Source organism: Poeciliopsis prolifica, unplaced genomic scaffold (genome assembly GCF_027474105.1).
Source record: "Poeciliopsis prolifica strain line A6 unplaced genomic scaffold, Auburn_PproV2 SCAFFOLD014, whole genome shotgun sequence".
Taxonomy (NCBI): Eukaryota; Metazoa; Chordata; class Actinopteri; order Cyprinodontiformes; family Poeciliidae; genus Poeciliopsis; species Poeciliopsis prolifica.
The window spans coordinates 11,805,439-11,817,962 of NW_026562389.1; the positions used below are offsets into that span (position 1 = coordinate 11,805,439).

Consider the following 12,524-nt stretch of genomic DNA (forward strand, 5'->3'; position numbering starts at 1 on the left):
AATATTTTTTAAAGTAGAAATATGTAGCTAAAGTATGACAACTATTATCAAAGTTTGTCTTTACACTAAAATGCCAAAATTTTAAATGATATAACATTTCTCTATTTGTATCTTGAAATAGCAAATGCACATTGAATTATGGAATTGTGCGAATATGTTCATAAATACATCACTGTAAAGGTGTGTGTGTTCATCAATAAAAACGATTTATCAGAATCAGCTGTATGAAATGTAATTTTTGTGCCCCATAATTAAATAATCACATAAAGAAGTTCAAAACGTCCTTACTTTGTTTTTTTTGTTTTTTTTTTCATTTCTACATATAATAGTCTGTAAGCCATTGTGTCAGTGACATTCATGAACTTAAAATATTTGCAGAATGGCACTTTACAAAGCTCGGTTCATTCATTTGTATTAGCTGGCTGGCAGATCAGCCACTTTCAATATGGCCTACCTGATCAAGCAATGACTTCCGGTTCAAAAGTACTGTCGACCAATCATCGATCTCTCTGGTCTCCAACTGAGACCCTTTCCGTTTCGTTAATGTTGAATTTGTAATTGCGCTTCGTTAATGTTGAAGTGGTTTGGGCATCAGGGCCACCGTATCATTGTAAGGAATGACTCAAGTACAATGACTCGCTCTTTCTAAGTCAGTTTAACTCCCATTAAAAAATCTAAACATGTTGTAACTCTTGCACTCTTGTAACAAGAGTTCAGTATCATCAAAGATTAAAATAAGAAACTAATCTATTTAAGATGGATTTATGTTCTCTGAAGTAATTCGTTTTTATTTGTAAAACTTTTTATTTACATTTATGAAACTAAAAACTGAAGATGTTTTGACTTATTTTTAATAATTCTAAAGTCTAATAATTATTTTTAATGGAAATGAATTTATCCTTATTCATACATTTTCTGATCTTTAAATGATTTTATTTTCTATTAGTGAATCTATGAAAGCAAACATTTCAGTGGTTTTTCCATTATCCACGTTACGACACTCTGAAGTACTGAAAACATTTTTTGTTTTATATTTTTATGGCCTAAATAAACGTATTTTAATCAGTAGAAAATTTTATGATCTTCAGTTTGAACAAAAACGAGAGAAATGCCCGGAACCTGTTAAATGATGTCCAAATGCGCCCCCTAGCGGATGGATGGGGAGGAGAGCGTCTAAATACTTTCGATTTCAAACAGCTGGACGCCGAGAAGCTGACGGTGAGTAAAGTTTGTTAATTTGACACAGAAACAGGAGAAAGAGTCAGGATTCTGTCAGTGGAGGTTTATAGAAAACTTGACCAGATGTGACTCTGCAGAAAAACCAAACTAGATCCACTAAAGTCACTAAATGACGAGCTGAACTTCAGCAGAGAGGAAACATGACGGGAAATAAAACTGCATGTGTCTCAGTTTGTTTTAACGCTGGAACAGAGAATTTATTAGGATGTTTTAACCTGTGAACAGCAAATATTCTGATTTAAAGCCAATAAATCAATATTTTAAAAGAGACTCAGTGAACTCAATGGAAGAGGAAACATGTGACACGTAGAGTTACATAACTCATTTACACTCAAACTAGTAATACTAGTTCTAGTTCTAACACTAAAGCATTTGGATTATCTTCCAGTAGAAACTCAATGTACAGTTAGTTTACGGTTTACTGGTTTCACATTCTGCTGCTGTTTGCTTCTCTTTTTTATTATTCTGATGAAACTTCTGGGTTTTGCTCTCTGATGTTTTGGGCAACAATCTCAGAAACAAACAAACATTGAATCAGTATTTAATGTTGACCCAGATTCCAGAACATTAATATTTGGACCTGTTTCCGGGTTTTCCTGCTTGGTTCCAGCTCAGCTGATCTGATTGGTTCATTTCCATGGGCAGACATTTTGATCCTTCAGGTCTGAGAATAGTTAATATGTAAGCCTCAGTACTGACTGGTTCTGATCCGGTTCTACTGGTTCTTCCCTCTGGAACAGCGCCCTCTCCTGGAGCCTGCAGGAACAGCAGATGTGGAGATCTGGAAACATGGAGGAGTTTTCTTCTTCTGCATCGACTGAATGAACTCTGAACTTCCTGTTCTGGTTGGTGATGAGAGCAGAACCAGAACCGATCATTTTCATCATCATGACTTCTGTTTTCTGTTTATCTCTGAAGTTATGTTTTCTATATTTGTATATTTTGTTGCACTGATGTGAAAATAATTGATTTGCATGTTTTGTATTTTAAATCTTGAAGGAATCTGAATCGTCTGGTGACCAGAGCAACGTGGCGTCATGGCGTCTGCAGAACCTGGTGAGGAACGACTCCACTCTGACAGACACACATGATTTTATTTATTCAAAATGAAAGAGACTTTGAACTGTTTCCATCTCATCCATATAACTGACTGAACATCACTTTGCTTTGGCTGTCAGATCCATATGACTGATAATGAAAACTGAAGCAGGTGATTATGGAACCAAACCGTTTTATTCTGGATGAATAAAACGATGTTCATCTCCACTGAACTCCACTGGTTCTGGATTCAGACCAACTGAACTTTAAGCAACACACTGACCCGTTATCAGCTGTGGAACTGCAAAATGAATACCAAACACTCACACATCATAAACAGAAAACGCATTTCATATTTACACACAATAATACGTCATCCTACACCAGGAACTTTGTCAAAGTTCAAAATCAAAATGGTGGCTGAATGGTTCTGGTTCTGTGAAAAGTTTCTCTGAGGTTTTTTCTTCTCCAAGCTAAAGAGTCTGAGTTCAACTTTCAGAGGAAACATGTTCAAGTCCTGAATGAAGCACATTAACTTCAGACCTCGACCTGCTCAACCTGATTCCTTTTTCTCCACTAACAATAACCAGCAGGATGTTATTCTAAGACCCGGGTATCAAACTCCAGTCCTCACCGTGTCCTGCAGGTTTTCCATGTGCCACAGGGACAAAACGCTGGAATGAAACGACTTGATTACCTCCTCCTTTTGTGATCAGCTCTCCAGAGCCTTCATGACCTCATTATTGGATTCAGCTGCAGCGGAGGCTCAGATGAAAGTTGTGTCTTTGAGGACTGGAGTTTGTCAGCCATGTTATGAGGATTATCTGATAATAACTCAGGTGTTTTTACCTTTTCAGTGCCAGATGTTGTGGAACCGTTGAAGCGTTGTGGGAGCAACCCCCTGCTGCGTCCAGACAGTGAGTACGACTGAAATGAGTCCAGATAATCATTTCTAGATCAGTCTGTATAGTTGGTGCTTTTGAAGATGAAAAATTACATATTAAAGAAATATACAGTTCAGATTCATAATGTTTCATAAATCTGTTCCATAACTGTCTCCTGTTTTCTCTGATTCCGCTTGATGTCACTGAAAAGCTTCCATAAACTTAGAAACTGACATCATCATCCTGGATTTACCAAATTGTTCAAACATATGTAAGGTCTACTAACCTGGTAGTCACGTACGACAAGGGAATCAGTGACTATGAATCTTTATGATCAATTAGCGTATCAGAAACTGGGTTCATCTCAGGAGGAGCAAGTGAAACAAAAGGTTGAACAAAACACATATTTATTACACATTTTGGCAATAATACGAACAGAACAAAATAGTCAATATTTTCCTCTAGGAGTCCTAAGTCAAGTCAATCAAGTTCAGTCTTGTATAAAGTAGTGAAATCTCGGAGTCAAGTAAAAGTACAGGTACTGCTCCAAAATATGACTTTGGTAAAAGTAAAAGTCACTGATTGAAATGTTACTGGAGTTAAAGTCTTAAAGTATCTGAAATGTCTTGTACTTAAGTATGAAAATTACTGTAAAAATGGATGAACTCAAGTAATGAAATGAAAAGTAAAAAGTAAAACAAGGCAAATGCAGTTTGAATGACATTTTTTATATTTTGGTAAACTTGTTAAATATACTTAAAATAATGAACACAACCAAGTGCAGGCAAAATAAAACCTGCTAACAGGTATACCTGCAGGCATCATTTAGTTAAGAAAATTAGGTGTTTTACTTAAATCACCAGGTTAACTTAACCTGCTTTAGGTTAACTTAACCTGCTTTAGATTAACTTAACCTGCTTTAAGTTAACTTAACCTGCTTTAGATTAACTTAACCTGCTTTACAACTGAACCAGCTTCTTAGTAAACCCTCCAGGACAGAAAATACAAAGTTTCTATAAGCCTCAAGTTTTCCTTTCAGTAAGGTCAGTGGTGAAAATGAGAAAAATAAATAGTCAGTACAGAAAATGCAGCAAACATGAAGAAAAAAAGCCGTTACGATTCCTTCACACACTATAGGTACAACAACTGGTCATTATGCAAAAGAAAAAAGAATTGGGAGGGAAATGCAGCTTATTGACATCTGAAGAGGGAGAGCTTTTAGTTAACTTGGTGTTTAATGGGAGAAGTGAAACAGACCTCTGTGAAGCTGAACCCACCTACTCAAATAATCCAGCAAATACTCTGATTGGTTTGTGCTCCGTTTGTGCCGTTAAAATGTTCGTTTTTGCAGCTTTGGTTTCCGAGATATTAAAAATTATTTTTAGGCCATCCAAAATTTATACTTTTTAAGGTTACAATTACTGAAAATATTGAGTATGACTAAAAATTCACTAGAGAACAGTGTGTCTCGTGGAACTGCATGAATCACAAGGCAAGAAATCTATTTCCATTAGTTTCTCAGGAGAGTTTGGATGTGAAATTTGTTGACTCTCCCTGAGTGAAACTCCGACTCCTTGAGGAAGGGGGAGACCTAGAGAACGGCTGGCCCAAATTAGTGTTCATGAATCGGATCAACCTCGAGTTAGGCGCCGCTCACACCGGATATCGGAATAGCCAAAATCCAAATTGAAAACAAGTTTGCTGCGTTTGTTTTAACGGCACAAACCTGCACAAACTGAGCACTAATGAACCAGCACACTTTGGTTTGTTTTGGAGCAAAATGCGGGGATGGTGAACTCTGGATGGCCTAAAAAATCATTTTAATATCTCGGAAACCAAAGCTGCTCAATCGAAGATTTTAACGGCACAAACCCACAGAAACGGAGCACTAACCAATCAGACTGTTTGCTGGACTTTTTGACGTAGGTGGTGAGGTGTGAAACCTGTGCATCCTATTGGTGGTGATGAACAAGCCCAGGGAAGCAGGCTTTGTTGCAGTCAATCAGTAGGTTGATCAAAACATTTGCGTTTCTCTCTCGTTTTTTTGTAACGAGTAACTAAACCACACATTCAAAATGTATCGGAATAAAGGTATGTAATTAAGTTCGGAAATGTAGTGAAGTAAAAGTGAAAGTTATCAAAAATTTTCTTACTCGAGGAAAGTATGAAGTACTCCAAAATATACTTAAGTAAAGTAGTGAAGTATTTTGACTTCGTTACTATACAAGACTGGTCAAGTTCAAGGGTTCCTTTTCCTTTGAATCACTTTCAGTTCAGTTTTCAGATCTGAATGTTGTGTTGTAGCTACCCGGGTAGTGTGAATATGTGCAATCCCACCGATCTAGTGGAACAGAAGAAGGTTCTTCTTTGGCATCGTAGTGGACACAAAGTGAATCCGATCTTGTAGATCCTGGCTCGCCGTTCTTCATGTGTTGTTCCTCGACACAAAAAACAACCTGCATATAGCAGAAATATCTTTCACTATAGTGTTATTATGCGACTCTAAGTCACCTAAGTAAAATTTTTATCTCCTCTCCGTGTAGATAAATTATTTGTTCTTGTGATGAATAACTTTTGTCTTTTAACTCAACAAACATAAAAAAAATAATATTCACTGAATTGACATCAATATCTTATTTTTAGCACTCTTAAATTCTATACAGCGGAATAAATTACTCACTGTCACTAAATACCTCATCAGTATCACCATATCAAAAGAAAAGGCGCCACATTAGCAGAATAGCCTTTGTGAGTTAGCGATAAACATTTCTAATTCACTTACAAACATCATGTAGAAACATGCATTCTTACCCATAAACAAGTATCTCCGACTTTTTTTTTCTTTCAACATTAAACTATAAAATTACAATACAATCCAACCTTTAATCCATAACAGCAAAACATTAGCTTGTGGCTAATCGATAGCTAACGAGCCAATTATAGCACAGAACTCACCGGAGATTCGCAGCAAGAAAAAGAAAGAAATTAAATCTCAAAAAGCAACTTCTCCCAGATCTCGATACACAGGAATCAAAAATTAAACACAGATTAAACTAATTCTTGAAAAATATTCAAAAGAAAACTGATTTTTATCAATAAAGTGACCGCAACCGTTTTTGTGCTTCTTCTTCTAGTTACTCTCGCTCATATTCTGTAGAATATCACTGTAGGTTTAGACTACTTTGAAGCCATTTACTGCCACCCATTGGCAATATGGTGTATTACAGGCAATAACTCATGTTTGCTAACACATACTTTTTAGTTCACTACTGAGAATAGATTTAAACTGTAATTGAATATTGAGCTGACTTGATAAATAAACTTGTATGATGTTATTATGATATTGAGCAACTTTATTAATCTTAACTGACCTAAAACTGGAAAATATATGAATTAATGAGAGACTGAGAATATTGGTATTTGATACAGGGGATGTAATTAAAGATGGCCGACACAGAATTACAGCAACATCATGCTGAAGATGCATGAGGCGACAGTGGGAAGAAAAGCATCTTAGTCTGGATTTAGTCTTATTATTTAACTCTACATATTAAATAAATGGCAGCCATATTGGATTTGAGAATTGAGTTGGTGAAGATGTTCTGAGTTCTGGAGGATTTTTAAAACTTTTTAGAAAAGCTGAAGTGATTTCCAGCTTCCTGGTTTTATCTTTTCCACTCAGACTTTCTCTCATTTTTATTTCCAGTGTCTGAGCAGAAGGATGAAGGTTTAACTATGGCTGTGAAACGCAAACCTCTGAACCTGGTTCTGTTTGGCTCAAGAGAACCACTGAAGACGGCAGCAGCCATGGTCATCCTAGGTCAGCCAGATCTTCCTCCAGAGAGGCTCAGGAAGCAGGGAGAGGTGTTTGGACGTGGGGTTTCTCTGGTGCAGCTGCCTGCCTTGGATGGAAAAGCTCAGCAGGAAGTGATGGAGGAATCCTTCAGGTGTGTCTCCCTCTGTGATCCTGAGGGTGTCCACGCCTTCATCCTGGTCCTGCCTGTGGGTCCCCTCACTGATGAAGACAAGGGAGAGTTACACACCATCCAGGACACATTCAGCTCCAGAGTCAATGACTTCACCACCATCCTCTTCACTGTGGAGTCAGACCCTAAACATCCAGCTGTTGGGAACTTTATAAAGGAGAACGGACACATCCAGGATCTCCTCCAGATCTGTGGAGGAAGATATTTAGTTCTGGACATCAGAGACAGACGGCAGATCCCAGAACTGATGGAGACGCTGGAGACGATTTGTGGTGAAACGTCCAGCGTTTTCTCAACAGACCTGTTCACCAAGGTGCTGATTGAGAGGATTTTAAAAGTTGAAGCAGAACTACAGGATGTGAAACAGAAGAATGAAGATGAGCAACAGACAACAAAACAACTCAGGAAAGAGACAGAAGAAGTAAAGAAAAGGGAAGAAGAGCTGAAGAAGAAACACAGAGACGATATTAAAACTCTGCAATCTCAACATGAGCAGCAAAGAAAACAGCTGGAAGAAAAGGATGAAATAATGGAGAGTGAAGGAAAGAAGAGAAAGAAGGAGCGTGAAGAAGAGGAAAAAAACTGGAGAAAACAGGAAGAACTGCAGCGAAAAGAGTGGAAACAAAAACTAGATGCTTCAGAAAACCGAGTGAAAGTTGAGCGAGAGCAAAGAGAGGCGGCTGAGAAGAGGCTGGATCAGTGCAGACGAGAGCGGATCAGGGAGCGGGACGCTTGGGACAGAGAGAAGGCCGGCATCCTGGAGCGAATGCACCAGGACCTGAAGCAGAACCTGCAGGAGACCAGGCAGAACCTGGAGGAGGAGCGGGCCCGCAACAGGAAGCTGCAGGAGGACTTCTACCAGAAGAGGAGGAAGTGGACGTATCTGGCCTTCGCTTTGCTGCTGACTCTAGTTTCATTATATGTGTATCAGAGCCATTAGCTGTTGGACCCAAACCGGACCGAACATCAAGACCCGGCTGGAGTCTGGCTCATTTTAATATGATAATGATGATATTGATGATGATGATGTTAATGTGTCATACAGAGTCATCAGTAACTCTACGTTTATACATAAAATGTACTCTAATACATAAACAAGCAGTTTTTGCATTGAATGTAACTATAATTCATCTCCTTCCTGCTGACTGGTGCACAGCTGCACTGATGATGCAGAATGTCAGCAGAACATCACATGTATGTTCATGACATGGTAATATAAATATTTGTCTGATTTTAGATTTTCAGCAGTGATGTGGTTCTGATAATAAGTACAGAAAACCCAAAAACAGTCAATATTTTGACTTTAATGTTATTATGTCTGAATCTGGATTGTTTTTATGAATGTTTTGTCATGAAAGCTCTGCTATGAGTTCAGATCACATTCAGGAAAAACTAGAGGATTTTAATGAGTCTCTTATTTCCTGTCATTCATGGTTTTGAGTTTTTTCCTCTAAAATTTGTTGTTTTTCTGTTTGTTTCCTGCAGTGAGTTCAGGGTCAGTTTCATGACCTGCACTCAGTTCTTCTATAATCATGATGTTCAGTTCAGTGAGTCTATGAACACTTTCACCTTCAAATAGAAATAAAGACAAAGATTATTTAATTATTGAATGGATTCTTTCTTTGATAACAGAAATTTCCTCAACAGACTCAAAGAGTAAAATCTCAGTCCTGGTTTCTGAAATATTTAAAATCTGTGATCATTTTCTAAACAGATGTAACCAGAACATCTGGTCACATTCACATGTCTGTCTCTATTTTATTTCATGAACATTTCTAAATGTGATTTATGAAATATTCATGTCTCTAATGTGTTTTTATTGAACTTTCTGCACAGACTCAGAATAAAGTTCATGCCCAGGAATCCCATCAGTTGAACTGGTTTCAGTTCTAATTGTGGACATGATTCAGATTTATAGTCCAACTCTGATCAGGCTGATAGTTGGTCAGGTTTGTCTGTGACATGTTTAAGTTTATAATATTAAATTATTATAAAGCCAGATGCATCATACAGCATCTGGCTCCACAGTGAAAACTCATTTCCAGTCAGAGCGTTCACACTGTCTGCACAGATATAGCAGGTCCCTGACCCGGGCCCTCAGGGGCCGCCGTCCTGCATGTGTTTGATGAGTCTGGACTCCAGCACAGCTGATTCATGATTACGTCACCTTCTTTACAGTCCTGTTATTGGATTAACTGTTCATTTAATCCAGGTGTGCAGCAGCAGGAAACTCCAAAAGCATGCAGGGCCCTGGGGTCCACTGAGCCACAGGACTTTATGCAAACGCAGCCTGACAACTTAAATATAGTTGCAAACTGACCAGTAGATGGCAGCAGAGCCAGAGTGTTTAAGGACCTTTAATCTGGTTCCTTTTCCAGAAGTTTAGTCCTAATGGAGCTGACCGAGACAGACAGAGAGATAGACAGACAGACAGAGAGATAGACAGAGAGACAGACAGTCAGTCTGCAGCATCAGGTGGTTTAATTGAGTTGATGAAGCAACTTTGACCAGAAGCTGATTTTAGACAATAAAGGTAAAACAAAAAGGAGCAACAACTGAGTCTCATGTGTAAACATTTTATTTCAGATCATATTTTAACGCTTTGGAAAGTTTATTTTAATGTAATGTATTAATGCATCTACGGAGACGGTTGATGCTGCTGCTGATCTTTGACTCATCTGATGGTGAATCTCTGAACAAACTGGTCACCGTTTGAAGTTACTGAACTTTCTGAGTTCATGTCAGGCTGAACTGAAGCCACTGCTGGTCGATCCGGTCTGGGGACGTTTGGGTCCGTTTACATCAGATGACCCCGACGACCTTCCCGCCGGATGCAGCAGCTGAAAAGCAGGCGGAGCGCTGGACAGGGAGGACGTCTAGAAACACTTCCTGTGGACGATGGCCGGACCGGACTCGTCGTACTCCTGCTTGCTGATCCACATCTGCTGGAAGGTGGAGAGGGAGGCCAGGATGGAGCCGCCGATCCAGACCGAGTACTTCCTCTCTGGTGGAGCGATGATCTGGTCAAAGAACCACAAGGCTCAGAAAACATCCAAATTTAAAGGATCCATGAAAGTTTTGTTGTTGCTACAAGTTATTGAGACTCATTCAGCTCTTCATCCTCTGTAGGACAACTTGGTTCACCATCACCAGCTGCAGGAGCTGCATTAGGTTTCTGATGACCTTTGACCTGTAACTCCTCCAGGTGTCCTGCAGCAGGTCTTACCTTGATCTTCATGGTGGGCGGGGCCAGGCTGGTGATCTCCTTCTGCATGCGGTCAGCGATTCCAGGGTACATGGTGGTGCCGCCGGACAGGACGGTGTTGGCGTACAGATCCTTACGGATGTCCACGTCACACTTCATGATGCTGTTGTAAGTGGTTTCATGAATCCCTGCAGACTCCATTCCTACAGACAAACTGTTCCGTCAGCAGCAAGAACCCAGAAACCCGACTGAACGAGAGCTGAAGTGCAGCGACTCGTTTCCCGTTACAGACCCAGGAAGGACGGCTGGAAAAGCGCCTCTGGGCAGCGGAAACGCTCGTTGCCGATGGTGATGACTTGGCCGTCAGGAAGCTCGTAGCTTTTCTCCAGGGAAGAAGAAGAAGCCGCCGTGTGCATCTCCTGCTCAAAGTCCAGAGCCACATAGCAGAGCTTCTCCTTGATGTCGCGCACGATCTCACGCTCAGCTGGGGTCAGAATGAGAGGACAAAGGTCAATCGGGGCACCATGTCTGGTGTTATGGCTGGTTTCATTCTGGCCGAGTCGTGAAGCTACAGCTCCACGTACCGGTGGTGGTGAAGCTGTAGCCTCGCTCTGTCAGGATCTTCATCAGGTAGTCGGTCAGATCTCTGCCGGCCAGATCCAGACGCAGGATGGCGTGAGGAAGAGCGTAGCCTTCATAGATGGGGACAGTATGGCTGACGCCGTCACCAGAGTCCATCACAATACCTGAGAGATGAGAGGACAGCTGGGTAAACCAGTCAGTCATTTCAGGGTCCAGCTCCGTCTCATAACCTCTGACCTGTGGTTCGACCGGAGGCGTACAGCGACAGGACGGCCTGGATGGCCACGTACATGGCCGGAGTGTTGAACGTCTCAAACATGATCTGCAGCAGAAAGACTTCAAGTCACTGCGGTATAACAGCAGAAAGCCTCTCCTCTGAACCGGGTCGGGTCAGAACCCACCTGGGTCATCTTCTCCCTGTTGGCTTTGGGGTTGAGAGGAGCTTCAGTCAGCAGGACCGGATGTTCCTCCGGAGCCACGCGGAGCTCGTTGTAGAAGGTGTGATGCCAGATCTGAAGGGTTCAGTAAAGACATGGCGGCCATCTTGAAGTCGGGCAGCAGAGTTTATATCGAAACTTTTACTGAGCTGTAAACTCAGCCACGTTTTCCTGCTGCAGTCCTGATGAACCCAGAGCAACAGAACCAGCAGCCCGATGCCAACAGGTGTGATCAGGTCTAACTCACCTTCTCCATGTCGTCCCAGTTGGTGACGATCCCGTGCTCGATGGGGTACTTCAGGGTCAGGATGCCCCTCTTGCTCTGGGCCTCGTCTCCCACGTAGCTGTCCTTCTGGCCCATTCCCACCATCACACCCTGCACACAGCCTGAGTCAGGCCTTCACGCCGCCACGCCGAGGCAGATGGAGGCGCTCCGGGTCCTACCTGGTGTCTGGGTCGCCCAACGATGGAGGGAAAAACGGCGCGAGGAGCGTCGTCCCCAGCAAACCCGGCCTTGCACATCCCGGATCCGTTGTCAACAACCAGAGCAGAGATGTCGTCCTCCATGTCTGAGGAGACGACAGACGGTTGGTTTTCTCCCACAGATCAGCTGGTTTCATCCTGAATCAGTCAGGATGCGACCAGAGATGGAAACCTGCCGCCACACCCAACTTCCTGCCTGGTTCCTCCAATCAGAGCTGCTGAGGGGAACCAGGAACCAGGAACCAGGGGAACCAGAAACCCAGACCCAGTTCACTTTATACAGGTCAATGAAGGTTTAACTGCATTAAAGAATAATTTAACTCCAAGTAGTTCAGAACATTCAGTTAAAAAAAAACAACAACAAAAAAAACATTTTAAGCTTTAAATCCTCAAATTATAATTATTATTTTTCTGTCTCTAAAACATTTCAAACATTAAAACCAGAGTTTCTCCATGGACCCAGCATGACGTCAACACTTCACTGACTTTAGTTAAACCTCAAATCACCATTTAGCAGCTGAATCAGATCAGCCAATCAGCCGCGGCTCCAGGCCTCCTACCTGTCCAGGTGAGTCTCAGGTGTCTGCAGTCCTGCCGGCGTCTGTCTGTCTGTCCAGCGCTGCGCTCTTACTGCCGCATCTGAGCGGCTGCAGCAGCGGCTTTATCTGCG

The 12,524-nt window shown here is 41.4% G+C and overlaps 2 protein-coding genes across 2 annotated transcripts; one reads left to right on the forward strand and one right to left on the reverse strand.

The window, feature by feature from the left end:
* The first annotated feature begins 1,197 nt into the window (after window positions 1-1,197).
* Window positions 1,198-8,728, forward strand: LOC129365910 (golgin subfamily A member 6-like protein 2). The gene is made up of 5 exons (XM_055039460.1): window positions 1,198-1,218; window positions 1,980-2,084; window positions 2,239-2,295; window positions 3,135-3,194; window positions 6,868-8,728. Exons 3-5 carry the CDS (start codon window positions 2,277-2,279, stop codon window positions 8,085-8,087), a joined length of 1,299 nt encoding a protein of 432 aa, XP_054895435.1. The 5' UTR covers window positions 1,198-1,218; window positions 1,980-2,084; window positions 2,239-2,276; the 3' UTR covers window positions 8,088-8,728.
* A 981-nt stretch (window positions 8,729-9,709) lies between these two features.
* Window positions 9,710-12,524, reverse strand: LOC129365913 (actin, cytoplasmic 1-like). Its single transcript, XM_055039464.1, has 9 exons — window positions 12,415-12,524; window positions 11,816-11,940; window positions 11,619-11,747; window positions 11,336-11,446; window positions 11,172-11,256; window positions 10,937-11,098; window positions 10,645-10,836; window positions 10,374-10,555; window positions 9,710-10,167 (listed from the first exon to the last, which is right to left on the reverse strand). The coding sequence occupies exons 2-9, from the start codon at window positions 11,936-11,938 to the stop codon at window positions 10,024-10,026; spliced, it is 1,128 nt and encodes a 375-aa protein (XP_054895439.1). The 5' UTR covers window positions 11,939-11,940; window positions 12,415-12,524; the 3' UTR covers window positions 9,710-10,023.